At 34.7% G+C, this 20,591-nt stretch overlaps 1 protein-coding gene across 1 annotated transcript in view; it reads right to left on the bottom strand.

Moving 5' to 3' along the window:
• The window catches only part of PDE3B (phosphodiesterase 3B), a 183,905-nt gene that overhangs the window by 18,878 nt on the left and 144,436 nt on the right, over window positions 1-20,591 (bottom strand). Inside the window, exon 11 of the mRNA XM_081279185.1 lies at window positions 18,882-18,995. Within this exon, the coding sequence (XP_081135311.1) occupies window positions 18,882-18,995 (114 nt within the window). The remainder of the gene's footprint in view (window positions 1-18,881; window positions 18,996-20,591) is intronic.

The following is a 20,591-nucleotide window of genomic DNA, read 5'->3' as shown; positions in this document are numbered from 1 at the left end:
GTATAAAGTTGAAGGATTCACACTTCCCAGTTTCAAAGCTTACTATAAAGTTCCAGTAATGAAGACATGTGGTACTGGCACGAAGATAAACAAGTAGGACAACTGAATGGAATTGAGAGACCAGAAATAAATTCTTAAACGTATGGTCAACTGTGTTCAACATCTATGACCAACACCTATGGTCAAACCAGATGCCGCTGTTTTCAATAAGGATACCAAAACCTTATTGGGAGCCAACTGTGTGCTGCCAGACACTTTTGTACATGTTATCTCGTTTAATACTCATGACATCTCATAGGGTAGAAATTCTGATGTGATAACATTTCAAAGCCCATTGTGTTTAGCATATATAAAGAACTCTTTTCAACAAATGCAACAGAAAAAATACTAATATGCTAAATAATTTTGGAACTCTTCGTTACACCGTACCCTCAACTAGCTACAAGTACATTATAGACGTAAATGTAAAAGTAACATTTGTAAAACTCTTCAAAGAAAAAGAGGAAATCTTCGTAATCCTGACTCAAAGATTATGACACAAAAGCATGAACAAGAAAAGAAAAAAATAGATAAACTTATCAAAATTAAAACATCTTGGGCTTTAAACACATACTATCAAGAAAATGAAGAGGAGAAAAATCAGCAGGATGGAATAAAAGTGTGTAGGTATTGTATGTGATTGAAGTTAAGCTGTCAGCAACTCAGACTGATCTGTTATAACTAAAATGTAAGCCTCATGGTAACCACCAAGTAAAAAATAACAGAAAGGGTCGGGGGAGGGGAGAGAGAAAGGAAGGAAGAAAAGGGAGGAAGAAAAGGAAGGAAGGAAGGAAGGAAGAAATCAAAGCATACCACACAGAAAGGAAGAGAAAAATGAAGAAACAAACATACAAAACAACTAGAAAACAAACAATAAAACAGTTAAAGTAGTAAGTCTCTACCTACCAGTAATGACCTTGAATGTAAATTACTTAAATTCTCTAATCAAAATAGAGTAGCTGAATAAGTTCAAAGAAATAAAAGAAAACAAGACCTGAGTATATACTGCCTACAGAGATGAATTTCACCTTTATGGACACACATTGAATCAAAGTGAAAAGATGGAAAAAGATACTCTAGACTATCGTGGCCTCGGGAGCAGCAGTTAAAAGTTGAAACATGTTCACTGGATCAATTTCAAATATTCCAAGTTAGGCTGCTGCTGAGCAAATTTCCAAAACATTCATATATTGAAATAAGATTTTAAAGAGAAAGTCCTTGAGACCGGGAAGGTGGCAAATCAGAGAAACATACAATGTCTTAGCAGTTCCCTGAGGGTGAATCCAAAAAGCAGTTCTACAAAGGCAAACTGAGGTAGGAAAACTGGAAAAATGCTAGCAGGCAACACAGAAAGGTAGCAACAACCTGAAAGCCATGAGAACTTAAAAAGAGTCTTTGTTAGGACTTGCTGTGTAGGAACTCAGAAATTCCTGCAGTTGGCCTTCATTTTTCATATCTCACTCTATTTTTCTCCCCTTAATTTTTCTTTTTTGACTGGTTCTTGGTATAATTGTTTTTTGAATATCCAAAACCATTCAGCCACTTGGGCTCTACTATTCACTGAGTTGGTGAGTGCCCTGAGTCAGTTTGAATATAGAAGAAACTGCAACTCAGACTGTGGGAAACAGGACAACTATGGCACCAGCCAGCTTTTTTTCATCCTGCAGAGGAAAAGTGAAGGACATGTTTATTTGAAACTGGCAATGTGAACTCTGAAATAAGGAGCATGGCTAACACAGGGGTGAAGAGGGACTGATCAGTATCTGTTGGGAAGCAGTGACCCCTGCATCATCTCCTCCAAGCCCAGATAGTGCTGGGGAATTGGCTGAAACATCCCATACACTTCCCCAGAGGACAGGGACTGAGGCTCTTAGAAAGAGGTACAATAGAGTGTGTCAGGCAAGCAGAGGGATGGAAATCAGCATAGAGACTCCCATAACAAGTTCAACCAGTTTGGGTCAGAGCTGAAAACAAACAAACTCCAGGATATCTGCATCACACAAGCTTCCTCTTAGGAAATTCTAAAAATGAAATCAGAAAGAAAGTCTTCTATTTCAAAAGCTTCAGCAAGGAGGAAAGAAAACATAGCAAATTTATATAGGACAGATATAGTATCAATTGCTTAATAACCAAATACTAGTGTCTCCCCACATACTGTGTTTTGTCAAAATTATATATAAGGTTACATAATTCATCAATTAATTAGATCCCATTTCAATACTTCTTTTTCTTCCATCTCCATTCCCTTTCCCTCTCCTTCATGACTTACATTTATTTCATTTTAACTTCTGTCTCTCCTCCCTTCCTTCCCTTTTTTCCTCTTTGTGTATTTATTTTTTCCAATTTTTTTAATCCATTTTCCAGTGCAATTTGGTAAAATATCATTAACAATCTTCTCAGACTGTTTTAAATCAATTCTCAACTACATTCCTTTTTGGTGAATAAAATTGTAGAGATTAGTAATAATAACTTCTATAGCATATGATGATATACGACTTGTTCTTAAATTACCACAGTTACTGGTGGTTACTCTCTCCTTTAAAAAGAGGTGCTGATTATTGAAATTAAGACTGTGATTACACCAATCAGATGGGGTGAATCTAAGATATATTTACAGTCCACGGATTATTATTAAGAGATAACTACTCACTAAAGGACCCACACATAGTAAAAGCCCAGGAATCTATCAAAACAGATGTGCAAAAACAGTACTTTGGATAACCTGAGGGAACAAGCCAACAAGATGACTCCAAAAATCTATAAGCACACAATAACTGAATCCACAGATATTGAAATCACAAAGTATACAAAAAGCTGATGATTAAAATGACTAATGAACTAAGAGATCTATGGAATTAACTAAAACAAAAAATACAGGAAGGGAAAGAGCATTTTAATAGAATTATTTTAGTATCTTTAAGAAACAAATAGAAATCCTGGAAATGAAAGACTCAGTGAATCAGTTAAAAACTTCAGTCAAGATCTGGGGTTGTGGCTCAGTGGTAAAGTGTTTGCCAAGCATGTGTGAGGCACTGGGTTCGATCATCAGCACCACATAAAAATAAATAAATAAAATAAAGGTATAAAAAAAACCAAAATTTCAGTCAAATGTCTTACCAATAGAATAGAAGATAAAATTTTAGGCATTGATAAGGAATATGAACTTGAAAACAAAACTGAAGAAAATAAAAATAAGGAACCATAGTGAGAATATGCATGAAATCTGAGATAACATTAAAAGACCAAATGTAAGAATCACTGGAGTAGAAAAGGATCTGAGATACAAGCTAAGGGCATGAATAACCATGTCAGTGACACAATTTCAGAAAAATTTCCAAACCTTGGGAATAAGATGGATTTCAGATACAGAAAACATTCAGAGCTTCAAAGACACCGAATGAAAAAGGACCTTTCCATACACACTGTAATTGAAATGTCTAACAAACAGAACAAGGATAGAATTTTAAAAGCCTTAAGGCTTTTAAAAATGTAAGTTCACATTTAGAAGAGAGCCAATGAGAATTATTTCTGATTTCTCAGCAGAAACTCTAAAAGCCAGGAGCCTGAAAGATAATATTTGCAGCTATCCTTCAGAATTGAATAAGAAGTAAAAATCTTTGAAGATAAATATAAACACAGAACTCATAACTATAAAGCTAGCACTGCAGAAAATACTTAAGAAATACTACACACAAAATAAATTAAAAACAAATCACCAAGTTCTCAAATGGATAAATCTCATCAGAAGAGTGGTTAGGCAATTAAGAATTAGCACAAAATTAAACATTAGAAATAAATTAGGAGCTGGGGTTACAGCTCAGCAGTAGAGTGCTTGCCTTGCACATGTGAGGCACCGGGTTTGATCCTCAACATCACATAAAAATAAATACAATAAATAAAGATATTGTGTCCATCTTTTAAAAAATCTTTGAAAACATTAGAAATAAATTAAAATGGCAGAAAATAATAAACATCTCTATAATAACACTGAATGTTAACGCTCTCAACTCTTCAATTAAAAGACACAAACTGGCAGAATGAATTAAAAGTAAGATCCAGCTATATATTGTTTGTAAGAGATTCACCTTACATGCAAATATAGCTACAGATTTAAAGTGAAAGGACGGAAAAAGACATTCCATGCAAATGAAAACCAAAAGCAAGCAGGAGTAGCTACTATCATAGCCACCAAATCAGACTTTAAGCCAAAATTAATCACAAGAGACAAAAGAAAATTCATACTGGGAACAATCCAATAAAAAGATATAACAATAGTAAATATTTATGCCCCAAACCTCCATGCATCTAATTACATAAAACATCACTACTCAATATAAAGATTCAGTACCAATACAATAATTAGTGGATGATTTCAACACATCTTTTACCAATAGATAATCTTCCAGACATAAAATCATTGAAAATTCTTCAAACTTAAAAAATATTGTAAATCAAATGGATCTAAAAGACATCTATAAAATATTTCATCCAGCAACAGCTGAATTCTCCTTTTCAGTTGCTCATAGAACCTGTTCCAAAACAGACCACATGTTCGGGCACAAAGTAATTCTTAGCAAATACAAAAAATTGATGTGATCCCTTGTATCTTATCAGATCATAATGAAATGAAATTAGAAATCAACAGCAAGAAAAAACAGGGAATTACATAAACACCTGGAGATTGAAAAACACACTTTAAAAAATATATTTTTAGTTGTAGATGGACACAATACCTTTATTTATTTATTTTTATGTGCTTCTGAGGGTCAAACCCAGTGCCTCACTTGTGCGAGGCAAGCACTCTACCACTGAGCCATGACCTCAGCCCGAAAAACACACTTTTGAATAATAAATGAAACATAAACAAACTAAGTCAAGACACTAAATAATTCCTACAGTCAAACGAGAATAGAAAAAAAAAATACCAGAATCTCTGGGACAGTATGAAGACAGTTCTTAGAGGGATGTTTATAGCCAAGAGTACCTACACTAAAACAAAACAAAACAGAAAGAGCCCAACTAATCAACCTAATTGATGCATGTGAAGGTCACAGAAAATAAAGAACAAACCAATTCAAAAATCAGTAAAAGGAAAGAAATAATTAAGAACCACAATTAATGAAACAGAATAAAAATGTAGAGGTCAATGAGAAAAAGAAATGGTTCTTTGAAAAGACAAAAAAGATTAATAAATGGCCAAACTAACCAAAAGAAAGAAATGTGATATAAATTACTAAAATTAAGAGATAAAAGAGAATATCACCACTGACACTTCTGAAGTTCAGATATTAAGGAAAAACAAATACATTCACCAGGATAGTCATATCAAAAAGGTAGGTAATAACAAGAAATGACAAGGATGTGAAGAAATTTGAACCTTCATACATTGCTGGTGGAAACAAAAAGTTCAGTCACTTTGAAAAAGTTTGGGAGCTCCTCAAAACGTTAACTATAAACACTGTTAAACCTTATGGCCCAGCAATTCCACAATGAGGTATATGCACAAGAGAAATAAAAATATGTCCATACAAAAACTCATACATGGACTGGAGTTGTGGCTCAGTGGTGGAGTGCTTGCCTAGCATGTGAGAGGCACTGGGGTCAATCTTCAGCACCACATAAAAATAAATAAATTAAATAAAGGTATTTTTTTAAAAAGTATAAATGTAAAAAAAAACTCATACATGAATTTTCATGACACTGTTACTCATAACAGCCCCAAAGTGGAAAGAAGCCTAATAGAAATGGGTATAAAATAGTGCTTAGTATATGAAATAATATATAAAAGCAACAGAAAATACACATAGCAATTATAGACTACGTCTCTGAGACTGGTCATATAGCTATATATTTTAATTTCACTACCCATTTCATATTCCCTTTGTCCTCATCCAGCATCTATGTTGATCAGGATTGTCTGACTGGTGGTCTGCACTATTATTGATCTTTATAATACTATATTACTATAGTTTTCTATTATCTTTTCTACTGGAGCATCAAGATCAGAGAATCATGTGGGTTCCTGATACATAATTTTCCATGTATAGTAGGAACCCTTTTTCTTCTTTATTAATCAGGGTAACACAGCATCACGAGAGCTCATGCACAATTCTCTTCTTTGTCTATTGATTCAAAGGCATGAAGAACACAAATTGGTCAGATGTCTATTTAATTTTCCACTCAGAGTAACCCTGTTTTCTGGGTCGCTTGTTGGAAGCATTTCTCCATTAAGAACTAAGTTTTCTATGCCAATTTTTTGCAAGCAAAAATTATATAAGTGAATTATTTGAGGAAACAGAGAAGTCTCTCTCTATTTCCATTTCTTGGTTCAGTTTTGTACACTCTGGGTATATATTGGTTGCTGGCTCAGAGAACAAACTACTCTACTGGATAGCATGCTAGCTCCACAAAATGTTTGCATCTAACAGATGCTCCATCTGAGTCTCTAATGCCATTCCATCTTTCTCTTAGTCCAGCTGTGGAGTAATAAGATTCATGGAAAAATCAATAAGTTCTGTGGGCATAAATTGGTATTGTGTTCATAAGGCCATTGAATGAGAACTGGAATGATGGTGAAAGAGATTGATACTTACGAAAAGAAGACATCATTCTGTCCATCTGATTATTGAGAGATTCCTCTACAATGAGTGGCCTTTGGTAATTATCACCTTTCTCCAGAGAAACAGAACCAACAGGGTGTGTGTGTGTGTGTGTGTGTGTGTGTGTGTGTGTGTTTGGGTGCATGCGCATGTGCGCATTTAGAGATTGATCTTAAGGAACTGGTTGAGACAACTAAGGTGACTGGCAAGTCCAAAATCTGCAGGGTAAGCTGGCAGGGTGAAAACCTAAGGAAGAGCTGGTTTTGTTGTTCAAGTCTGAAGTCTATCTTCATGCAGAATGGCTTTTTGCTCAGGGGAGGTCAGTCTATGTTCTATTAACACCTTTAACTGACTGGATTGAGGACCACCCACATTATCTGCTTTATCTCAAAGTCTGCCAACTTAAAAGTTAATCTCATCCAAAAAATACCCTCAAGCAAATATCCATATTATATCTGTATTAATGTTTGACCAGATTGCTAGGCACCACTGCCCAGCAAGTTGAAACATAAAATTTATCACCAAATGGGAAAAAAATATTCACCAGGGGCTGGAGTTGTAGTTCAATGGTAGAGCACTTGCCTCACACATGTGAGGCACGGGGTTCAATTCTCAGTACCACATAAAAATGAACAAAATAAACTATGTTCAACTATAACTAAAAAATATTTAAAAGAAAAAGAAAAAAGAGATATCCACAATTCTGTACCTGCTTGTGGGGAGCCACACTGAATGACCACACCTTCCAGTCCTGATGCCTCAGGCTCTGATCAACCACTGCATTTCTTGTGGCCTGGTCAGAGACCCACTCGGAGAGCAAGGAGGTCTTCTTTGTGGGTGTGCCCCTAGGGTTGAGTTATACTCATCTATTCCCTGCCCCTTCTGCCCTTTTATGGATAGAACCTGAAGCTTGTATAAAGTTAAATCGTGTCTTTGTTTTATTTTGTGTCCCTGAAAATTCACGCAAGTGATCTTAGTTCAGCTGCCAATGCCGGTTGGGGGCAGCAACTACTCTAAGAGGTCTAGACACAAACCTCTTGTTAGGAGTTCCCATTACCAATTTTCTAATCTTTTCAAGTCCCTTAACACCCAAGGAAGCTCACTGGCCATGAATCAGCATAGACCCTTTCATGTGACCGTTTTCCTTTCCAGGCTAAGCGAACAAGAAGATTCTCTGCTTGATGTTCTGCTCACTGGTAAGAATTTGTGGGTAAGCCCATAAAGCTATAGCTATGCAGTTTCAGAAGCTATAGCTATAGCTATGCACTTAGAGATATAAAGGGAAGAACCATATGTAAACCAGGTCTTTTGGACTTTCTTCAGTCAACTGGCCAGAGGGAAATCCCCATGAAGCCATAATTATGGATTAAGGAAGGAATGTCAATGTATTAGGAACAGGTATTTATGGGAGTTTGAGTTCATGCTCTGTGATTTTGGGAGCAGCTCAGAGTAGTATATAACACTCCTCTTTCATGACTAAGAGCTACTTCACATGCCAACTTCATATATTAGAGGGTCAGAGGGCACCAGTTATGGGTGGCCATCTGGTAATCTAGTGTCGATGGCCAAGTATTCAAAATCTACCACAGTATAATAATCATCTAGCAACTTGTACAGATAAGAGAATAATTTCTAAGGAAGATGATTTGGCTTTGTCTCAAAACCTATGAATTTACACTGATTCTCTTATAATGGTCTCCCAGAGGCTCCACAGAGGATGCCTATCTGCAAAAGGCAATTTGAACAATACTGGATCTGTTGTAAATCATAAGGAAAAAATGACAAGAGAAATTTGTACAATTACTTGAAACTGCTTCATATTCTTCTCATACTCTGGATAGCACATAAAATCCATAGCCTTATAATTAATGGATTGGAGCAATAGCATTAAGATATTAGTATTCAGGGCCCTCTAGGTAGGGGATTTAAAATATATTAATTCTTACTCAATTTGCAGGAGATATCTCAACATAATTTAGATCACTGGACCCCTAGTAAACTTCACCAAGAAAGATATCTGAATTTTTGTGCACTCTCATCTATCATCCTTTGATGCTCTTATTATAAAGGCATTTAGAATATTCATTACTTCTTGCTCAACAGAGTTACTCATCATTATCTCATTAATGTAGTGAATCACCTTGATAACATACCATACAAGACTAGATAGAATAGAGAATGAAAAATTTGACATAGTCCAGAACCAACACAATGAAAGTATACTATGACACCTGCCTCAAGCAAATGTTTTCTTGTGTATTTTGTTAAAAGATGTGGAGAAAGAAAAATATTCTCCAGAACAATAGTTGTGTGCCATATCACAAGTTAGGTTGATTTACTAAAAAATAGAAATCACATCTGGAACAGTTCTGGCAAATGGACTCACGGCCTGATTAAGCTTAGAATAATGTATCATCACTTTTCAGAATCTATTTTTCTTGCATAAAATCCATATAACCAAGCTGAAAAGCAATGTAATGGAAATAGCCATTCCTGCATGTATTATTTGATAGTGGCATTAATTTCCAGAATTCACTGAGGAATATTTTATTGCTGGTTCACTGTTTTGCTAGAATTAGACAGTTCCAGGAGATTTCATTTGACCCTTTCTACAATGATTGCCTTATCTCTAAAGATCAAGGAAACAGAAAAGGGATTCTACCAGTTGCTGAATATGTTTATTTAAGATATACATTCAGAAAATGGGTGTGGTTCATGGAACTACCACTGTTAGATATACCCAGGTCAAAAGTCCTTTTATTACCTAAATTCCATAAGCCCTTAACCCTGACTGGTGGATCACATGGCATTTTCCTCCTGAGGAGTGTTATAATGTATTTCTCAATATCTTGATAAATGGGGTTACTTCAGATGTACACAGTTAGGGATGTACCAAGGCTGAATATGATCAACCCATTTCAATACCTTATCACATTCTCTGCATTCCTTTCTCTATAGTCCACTAGGAAGTTCTAACAACTCAAATTCCTTGATACCCATATTTAAGACAACGAATCACACAAACTTGTAGGGTCACTGCTAGTTGCTCAAACTAATATACAGAATCAGAATTTCTCATAAATATACTCACAAAAAAATAAATACCCACCAAAAAAATTTCAACAAGATCCACCATTACCTTCCTTTTTCCCTGCTCTAACATCCTTAAATTCATCCACAAATATTCCTCAGGTTTCTGCCAATATAAAATAGTAAGTTATTCTAGCGTTAAGACTTGGTACTTAATCTTCTAAGATATTCCAGAATTTGGGTTTAATTGTATGTCTAAAAGAACTGAAAGGCAGTAGGGTTTGGATTTAGAGATGAATTAGCATTTCCCTATGAGTGAAAAATCTCAGGTGAAGTCACAACAAGGATCCTCAGGCAATCAACAGAAAGAGCAGCAGGAAGGAGTAGCAGGATTTTGGGTTTTGGGGCAAATCAGATTTCTTAAAATCTATCTAAATAATTCTATTTCAAATCCCAGAGTTCTGTATTTCCTAATCAATAATCTAATTCCATGCAAAGAGGCCCAGTGAGACCATAAACTCAATTTGCATTATATTTCAGGCAACTTCAAGATCAGAAATTAAGTTTTGGGGTTGGGGTTGTGACTCAGTGGTAGAACACTTGCCTAGTACATGTGAGGCACTGGGTTCAATCCTCAGCACCATATAAAAATAAATAAATAAAATAAAGGTATTGTGTCCATCTTCAACCAAAATAAATAAATAAATAAATAAAAAGAAATTAAGTTTTTTGTTTTCAGAAGTTATGATTCTACTACTATAAAAAATAAAGTATTCTTTTGGGCTAGGCAGAGAAGCTATTTGGTATTCTAACCTTTCATGAAAGCCTTAAATTTATCATTTCTTTTCTATGAATTCTTCAAAGACATCAGAAAAAGCCAGCACATCCCATAGTCTTTGTTTCCACCATAATTTTCCAACACAATAGCTATTTGGTCATGAAAGCCTTGTCTTCAACAGATGTTTGGCTCTATAGCCCTGTGCATGAGAACTCATACCACTACTAGCAAGAACTCAGAAGGAAGTGAGGAGCATGGGACATAAAACATGTATAGCATGTTTTCAGATTTAGAGAATACCTCAACCATCTAGCATACTACTATCAGAAATATGGCCATTCAGCTTGAGGATGTAGTTCAGCCTGGTAGAGGGCTTCCTTATTGAACACAAGGCCCTAGATGTGATCCCTAGCACTTTATGAATTGTTTAAAAGAAAAGAAATAGGGCCATTAGGGGACAGTGCTAGTGATTCTCAAAAGGAAACATGCTACTGGAAACTAGTGGAAAAAGAATCCTTGTTATGTATGTATAGTTGCAGAAAGTTTAACTGAATTATGTGTCATAGTTACATGAACAAAAACTTGCAAGTGATAAACTTAGACATTTTGCTGAGGAAAGTTCTAGACAAAATATTGAGGACTTGGCCTGGTTACTTTACTATTTATAGCAAAATGTGAGAGGAAAGAGAAAGATTGAGGGAGAACTCCTAAGCAAAGGGAAACCAGCCTGTCCAAATTGCAAGATATTAAAATTAGGAGATTCAGTGTCAGGAAAGTATGCTTTGAATAGAAAACCAGGGCTGCAGCTGGTTCACTTCTTGATAGTTCCTTATAAGGTTCAAAAGGTCAAGCAAGAGAGAAATTTGAAGATGTTATGCAGCTATCCTAGGAAGAAAGAGCCACAAGGCAAGGAATGCATGTGGAGCACCAAAACTGGAGAAATCAAGGAAATGGATCTTCCCCAGAAAATCTGGATTTTAGCTCAATCAGGACAATTTCAGACTTATCTGGAACTATAAGATAAGAAATCTATGGTGTTTTAAGTCACTAAATGTGTGCTAACTTGACATAGCAGCAACAGAAAACTAATAAAGATTTTGGTAACTAAAAGTGAGGTGTCATGTAACAAATGTGGAAGTAGATCCCATCACTGGCAGACACCTACTGGAGCTCAGGCTCAGCCCAGGATCACCTCTGCCCACTGGCAGTCACCCAATGGAGTGAGGGTTGGCCCAGACCCACCTTGCTGACCTGCGTGGGAGTTCTAGCCCAGTGCAGGCCCAAGTCTATCCCGTCACCAGCACATACCCGTGGGAGCTCAGGCTCGGCCCAAGACCATCTCTGCTCAGGACCATAACTGCCCACTGGCAGAGCCCCACCAGAGCTCAGGCCGGGACTAGAGCCGCCTTGCTGACCTGCACAGGAGCCAGGGCCCAAGGTAAACTTGGGTTCAATCTGCACCACCACCACCTGGGAGCCCAGGTCTAACCCATTTCCATCTTGAGACACTGCAGCCATCCATATAGCTTTCCCCATGCAGTAGCCTCTACCCTAGGACAACAGACAGGGCTTAGAAGCAGCTTCATTTTGGAGCAGGCATCCCAAAGCCAGTGTAAGGCCCAACCTTTCAGCCCCATCTCTGAAAGACATTGCATCCATCTTTGGGCACCTCCACTGCTGTCTCAAGTTACCTCCTACTATTGGTGCCACCACCTATAATTGTAGTAGTATCCATTGTAGGACACTGGCAGGGTCTGGAAGCCCAACACCAAGGTGAGATACAGTTAATCTGCACAGATATTATGAGATTATAGGGTAGAAACTGTAATACCTCAGATCCACATTGCAAGTAAGGTAATCATATAGACAACATGAAAACACATGGAAGAAAAGTGCCCCAAACAAACCAGGATACTACAATAACAGAATCCATGGACGGTGAAGGTGATGAAATGTCAGAGAACTCGTTCACAAAGTTCATAATTAAAATGATCTGTGAATTAAAGAATGGCCTAAATGAGCAAATACAGGCAAAAACTGATCACTCCAACAAAGTGATAAGAGAGCAAATACAGGTAACCATTGATGACACCAATAAACAGATAAGGGAACAAATAAAGAAATCCATTGATCACATCAACAAAGAGATAAAGGAGCAAACACAGGTAGCAAAAGATTACTTCAAGAAAGGGGGATTCTGAGAAAAAAAATCAGAAATCCTTGAAATGAAGGAAACAATAAATCAAATAAAAAACTCAATAGAAAGCATCAGTAACAGACTAGATCACTTGGAAGATAGAATGACAGATAATGAAGACAAAGTATACAATCTGGAAAATAAAGTTGAACACACAGTGAAGATGGTAAGGAACCATGAGCAAAACATCCAAGAATTATGGGATAGTATCAAAAGACTAAATCTAAGAGTTATTGGGATAGAGGAAGACACTGAGTTTCAAAACAGAGGAATGCATAATCTCTTCAATAAGATAATGTCAGAAAATTTCCTAAACATGAAGAATAAATAGGAAAATCAAATACAAGAGGCTTACAGGACACCAAATGTACAAAATTAAAACAGATCTACACCAAGGCACATTATAATGAAAATGCCTAGCATACAGAATAAGGATAGAATCTTAAATGCTGCAAGAGAGAGGAGTCAGATCACATATAGGGAGAAACCAATTCATATCTCAGCAGATTTTTCAACCCAGACCCTCAAACCAAGAGATTCTGGAACAACATATACCAACCTCTGAAAGAAAATGGATGCCAACCAAGAATCTTATACCCAGCAAAATTAAGCTTTAGATTTGATGATGAAATAAAAATCTTCCATAATAAACAAAAGTTGAAAAAATTTACAACTAGAAAGCCTGCATTACAGAACATCCTCAGGAAACTGTTCCATGAAGAGGAATTGAAAACAACAATGAAAATCAGCAAAGGGAGGCATTATCCTAAAGGAAAAACTAATCAAAGGAGAAACCAAGTCAAGTAAAATACTAAAAATAAACAAAAATGACTGGGAATATAAATCATGTCTCAATAATAACCCTGAATGTTAATGGCCTAAACTCCCCAATCAAAAGATTTAGAGTGGCAGATTGGATTTAAAAAAAAAAAAAAAAGACTCAACAATATGCTGCCTCCAAGAGACTCATCTCATAGGAAGAAATCCACAGACTGAAGGTGAAAGGTTGGGAAAAATCATACCACTCACACGGACTGTGGAAGCAAGCAGGGTTTTCCATCCTCATATCAAACAAAGTAGACTTTAAGCCAAAGTTAATCAAAAGGGATAAACACAGATATTTCATACTGCTAAAGGGAACCATACACCAACAAGACATAACAATAATAAATTTATATGCCCCAAACAATGGAGCATCTACATTCATCAAACAAATTCTTCTCAAGTTCAAAAGACAAATAAACCACAACACAATTATTCTGGGTGACTAAAACATACCTCTTTCACCACTGGATAAACCTTCCAAACAAAAAGTGAACAAAATAATATAGAACTCAATAATACAATCAATAATTTAGACTTAACTGACATATATAGAATATTCCATTCTTCAACAAGCGAATACACTTTCTTTTCAGCAGCACATGGATCCTTCTCTAAAATAGACTATATATTATGCCACAAAGCAACTCTTAGCAAATATAAAAAGGTAGAGATACTACCCTGCATTTTATCAGATCATAATGGAATGAAATTAGAAATCAATGATAATATAAAAAATAAAAGCTAATCCAACACATGGAAACTAAATAATATGCTACTGAATGAACAATGGATTGCAAGACATCAAGGAGGAGATTAAAAAATTCTTAGAGGTAAATGAGAACACAGAGACAACGTATCAAAATCTCTGGGACACTATGGAGGCAGTACTAAGAGGAAAGTTCATTACATGGAGTTCATTCCTTAAAAGAAAAAAAAAAAGTCAACAAATAAATGACTTAAACATTACATCTCAGAGCCCTAGAAAAAGAAGAACAAATCAACACCTAAAGCAGGAGAAGACAGGAAATAATTAAAATCAGAGCTGAAATCAATGAAATTGAAACAAAAGAAACAATTGAAAAAATTGACAGAGCAAAAATTGGTTCTTTGAAAAAAATAAATAAAATTGACAGAACTTTAGCCATGCTAACAAAGAGAAGGAGAGAGAAAACTCAAATCACTAACATACATGATGAAAAAGGAAATATCACAACAGACAATACAGAAATACAGAAGATAATTAGAAATTATTCTTAAAACTAGTACTCCAGTAAAATAGAAAATATTGAAGACACTGACAAAATTCTAGAGTCATATGATTAGCCCAAGTTGAATCAGGATGATATACACAATTTAAACAGATCAATTTCAAGTGATAAATAGAAGATGCCATCAGAAGCCTACCAACCAAGAAAAGCCCAGGACCAGATGAATACACAGCTGAGTTCTACAAGACCTTTAAAGAACAACTAATACCAATACTCTTCAATTTATTTCAGGAAACAGAAAAAGAGGAATCCTTTCCAAACTCGTTCTATGATGTCAATATCACCCTGATTCCAAAACCAGACAAAGACACATCAAAAAAGAAAAATTTAGACCAACATCTCTAATGAATATAGATGCGAAAATTCTCAATAAAATTCTGGCAAATCTAATTACAAAAACATATCAAAAAGATAGTGCACCACAATCAAGTGGGATTCATCCCAGGGATGCAAAATTGGTTCAACACAAAGAAAGAAAACTTCAGGCCAATAATTTATCAAACATAGAAGCAAAATTCCTCAATAAAATTCTGGCAAATTAAAAAACAAAAATATGTCAAAATGATAGTACACCACTATGAAGTGGGGTTTATCCCAGGGACGCAAGGCTGGTTCAACATATGGAAATCAATAAATGGAATTCATCACATCAATAGACTTAAAGATAAGAACCATATGATCATCTCAATAGATGTAGAAAAAGCAATCGACAAAATACAGCCCCCCTTCATATTCGAAACACTAGAAAAATTAGGAATAACAGGAACATATCTCAATATTGTAAAAGCTATCGATGCCAAGCCCCTGGCCAACATCATTCTAAATGGAGGAAAATTGAAAGCACTCCCTCTAAAAACTAGAACAAGACAGGGATGCCCTTCTTCACCACTTCTATTTAACATAGTTCTTGAAACACTGGCCAGAGCAATTAGACAGATGAAAGAAATGAAAGGGATACAGATAGGAAAAGAAGAACTCAAATTGGCACTATTTGCTGATGATAGGATTCTATTCCTAGAAGACCCAAAAAGCTCCACCAGAAAACGTCTAGAACTAGTAAATGAATTCAGCAAAGTAAAATCAAAGGCATTTCTGTATATCAGTGACAAATCCTCTGAAAGGGAAATAAGGAAAATGACAGTCCTTATAGAAATAGAAAAAGCAGTCATGAAATTCATCTGGAAAAATAAGAGACCCAGAATAGTTAAAGCAATCTTTAGCAGGCAGAGTGAAACAGGTGCATCACTATACCAGACCTTAAACTATACTACAAAAACAGCATGGTATTGGCACCAAAATAGACCTTGTAGAGCAATGGTACAAAATAGAGGACTCAAAGTCTAACCCACATAATTACAGTTATCTTATACTAGACAAAGGTGTCAAAATGTATATTGGAGAAAAGATAGCTTCTTCAACAAATGGTGCTGGGGAAAATGGAAATCTAAATGCAACAAAATGAAATTAAACCCCTATCTCTCACTGTGCACAAAACTCAAAGTGGATCAAGAACCTAGGAATTAAATCAGAGACACTGTGTCTATCAGAAGAAAAAGTAGGCCCAAATCTCCATCATGTCAGATTAAGCCCCAACTTCCTTAATAAGACTCCTATATAGTAAAAAATTAATAAAGAATCAATAAATGGGATGGATTCAAACTAAAAAGCTTATTCTCAGCAAAAGAAACAACGAGTGAGGTGAATAGAGAGCCTACATTTTGGGAACAAATTTTTACCACACACATGTCAGAGCAATAATCTCTAGGATATATAAAAAACTAAAAATCAGCAACAACAACAACAAAAACAAACAAATTATCCAGTCAATAAATGGACCAAGGAACTGAACAGTTCTCAGAAGAACAACAAATATATGAAAAAATGTTCAACATCTGTAGCAATCAGAGAAATGCAAATCAAAACTAAGATTTCATCTCACTCCAGTCCAAATGGCAGCTATTAAGAATACAGACAACAATAAGTGTTGGCAAGGATGTAGGGGGAAAAGCACACTCATACATTGCTGGTGGGACTGCAAATTGGTACAGCCAATATGGAAAGCAGCATGGAGATTTCTTGAAAAACTGGGAGTGGAACCACCATTTGACCCAGCTATCCCTCTTCTTGGTCTATACCCAAAAGACTTAAAAACAGCATACTACAGGGACAGAGCCACATCAATGTTTATAGTAGCACAACAGCTAAACTGTGGAACCAACCTAGATGCCCTTCAGTAGATGAATGGAGATTATTATACACACACACACACACACACACACACACACACACACACACAATGGAATATTATTCAGCACTAAAAGAGAATAAAATCATGGCATTTGCAGGTAAATGAATGGAGTTGGAGAATATAATGCTAAATGTAGTCAGCCAATCCCCAAAAAACAAATGCTGAATGTTTTCTCTGATTTAAGGATGCTGATTCTCTGATTTAAGGATGAGTGGGGTCGGGGTAGGCATGGGAGGATTAGATGAACATTAGATTGGGCAAAGGGGAAAAGGAGAGGGAGGGGAAGGAGGTGACATGGGGGTAGGAAAGATGGTGGAATGAGATGGATATCATTACCCTAAGTACATGTATGAAGACACAAATGGTGTGACTACTTTGTATACAACCAGATATATGAAAAATTTGCTCTATATGTGTAATATGAATTGTAATGCATTCTGCTGTTGTATATAACAAATTAAAATTTAAAAATGAAAAAAATAAAAATAATGTGTAAGTAGATTTGTAATTAGGCAATAGGCAGTGACTGGAAAAATTTTGAAGTTTTGATAGAAATCGATAAAAAAAATCAATCAACATATTCTAAAGCTCACTGAACCCCAAGCATGATTAATACAAAGAAAATCACCTATGTATACCATAGTAAAAATGCTAAAATTCAATAGCTAAGAGAAAATGAACATGCTACATTTACATATTACATTTCTCAGTAAGAATTAAGGCTATTATTAATTATTATTAATAATTATTAATAAATAATTATTAACAGAAACTACTAAAATCAAAAGATGATGGAATGACAACCTAAACATGTTGAAATATGAAAATATTCTTCTATAATGAAATTAGTGCATCAACAAACTAAAAAGTTAAAAAAATGATCTCTAATGGAAACACAGGATTGATAGGAGGAATGAAGGGCATCAAAGAGATTACAGATGGCAGACAAAAATGAACCAGTGAGGGATGGGGATGTGGCTCAAGCGGTAGTGCGCTCTCCTGGTATGCGTGCAGCCTGGGTTCGATCCTCGGCACCATATACAAACAAAGATTTTGTGTCCGCAGAAAACTAAAAAATAAATATTAAAAATTCTCTCTCTCTCCCTCTCTCTCTCTCTCTTTAAAAAAAAAAAAAGATAAAGTCTTTAAAACAGTCTTAAGGATGCTCACAGAACCAAAAGGAGATTGGAAGAAAATTGAAGAACATGGTTCATGAACACACAAAAAAACATATATATACAAAAAAAAATGAACCAGTGACATTATGACATTATACCATTAGTATTGTGGTATTATTTCTCAAATATTGTCATCTGAACAAATTCAGTCCTAATAATACATAGTAAGTCTCTCCTAATAATAATAATTTTGCCATTAGCAAGCCAAAATAAGAGAATCGTGATATTATATATTATTTATTTAAATAATTACATTTATGATGAAGAATAGCATTCACTTTTTAGAAGCAAATCTGAATGTTTACAAAGGTTTTTAAATTCAGCACTTAAGTGTTTACATGAGATTCAAACATATTCCTTTTGATTCAGTAATATTATATATTGTAAGCATACACATATATCTGAAACAAAAACAAAACCAGGAATTGAAAAATAAAAACAAAGGAATAATTACTCTAATATTCAAGATACTTGCTAGCTGAATGGGAAAAGCAATAGGATGGAACAAAGAGTAAAATGTTATATCAGGAAGTAATGAAACTTTATCAGGCTTTGCAGATGAGTAGCAGGTTTAAGTATTATACACCAGAAGTCACACAATCTTTCACATGTAGGTACATAATGAAAAATTTAAAAGACCAGAGGTTATGAATTGAGACAGTTTGATTTATTATTACTAATTAAATAATTTTTTAAAAAAGAGTTGCAGGAGAAAGTACCTTTTTCATTTCTTGTTTCATGATCATTGTGGATCTTCTGTAAGCCAGGAATTGGCCGAGTTGTCAGATACCAAACTGCATGTAGGACATCCGTGGCATGTATACGATTGTGATCTAAAGCCACAAAAATATTTTATAAAAATGATCATTCTGTTAGGTCTCATACGTCACTTAAAAGGATTAGAATTTTATAGTCATTTACATTCTTATAATTTCCCATAATTGTATTTTATCTATTTTTAAAGTTATTTTGATGTCTTAAAAAGTTCCCTTTTTAAAAATTTCACATATACTATGAAAACATAGTAAAGGGATCAAAGGAAAGGCAGGGTAAACAATAACTGAAAGATACTAGAGAATTTTCTTAAAGTTTCTGTCGTGTGGCTTTTAAAAATACCATGTTGCTTCTACATCATGGAGACACAATATTCAAAATGATTTCTGTACACAGAACAGTTACAAATTCTGGATACTTACGCTCTTAAAAAAAAGTAAGAATTACCTCTTTCTCAGGTTTGTTATAAGGATAAAATGATGAATGGCATGGGAAAGCATCCAGAACAGTGTCTGACACCTACTATATAATAATAAAACTCCTCAACTCCTCTATATGAAAAGGAAATGTTACATAGGGCATAGGGTTTAGAATTCAGATGGACTTTAGAACTGAAATCCAGCACCTCTCTCTAGTTTTAAGATCCTTCTGACTTTTTACTTCTCATTTGTGATACAACATTCCAAATAAAGATTAAATAAGATAATCTACATGAATCTAATGATTCCATAGTCACAGCAGATATCCAATGAATATTTTATGAATATCTACAATATAAAATTAGCAGATGATAGAATAGTAAGTGTCCAGGCTATAGGCAGGACATGGTATTAATTCCCTAGGAGCCTTATTATTAATAATATAATTACCATCTTTTAATGACATTTCCAATGTGCCTTGAATTCTATTATGTCCTTTTTGTTGTTTATTTTATTTTATCACTCTCTATGGGGTAGGCACTGCTATTATTCCAATTATAAATTTGTAAACTGAGGTTTAGAAAAATTAGGTTGAGAAAGTTTTTTCAATCAGTGTATCCTAATCAGAGCTGAGAGTGAAGACTTTTTACCATGTCCTTCTTCCCATTCAGCTTTCCTTAAGTACCTTCGAGCATTCCTATATTCATTGTAAACTTTGACTTTAATTTTAATGCATACTTTATATAGTATATATAATCCACCTTAAATTATTAAATATCACTGAGTTATGAAAATTTAATAAATTCACTCTGTAGATAACTAATTTCCTAATTAATTAATCCTTATGGAGAGAAACTGTAAAATGTTTCAACACACCTTTTCTTAATATGAAATTCAAATTATATTTAAACATAAAAATCAAATAAAAATTAAAAATTATTCCATAGATCAAAACACAGTTAAAAATATAAATTCTATGGATAAACTCTGAACACTGTAAAATGAAGGAATTTTCTAAAATTCTTAATATTAACAAACATTTTAAAAAATAAGGTACTCATACAAATAATTATCAACACAGAAAGACACATATCACAAGTAAAAAGCAGATTTTAAATAGATATCAATATTATGATTCATTTTATAAAAACTAAATTTATATAATAAAATAACTTAGAAAATATATACCAATTTTTTTTTTTACTTTATTTATTTAATTATTTATTTTTATGTGGC

The sequence above is a fragment of the Spermophilus citellus genome, assembly GCF_964194105.1.
Source record: "Spermophilus citellus genome assembly, chromosome: 2".
NCBI lineage: Eukaryota > Metazoa > Chordata > Mammalia > Rodentia > Sciuridae > Spermophilus > Spermophilus citellus.
This window is presented reverse-complemented; position numbering and strand designations above follow the sequence as displayed.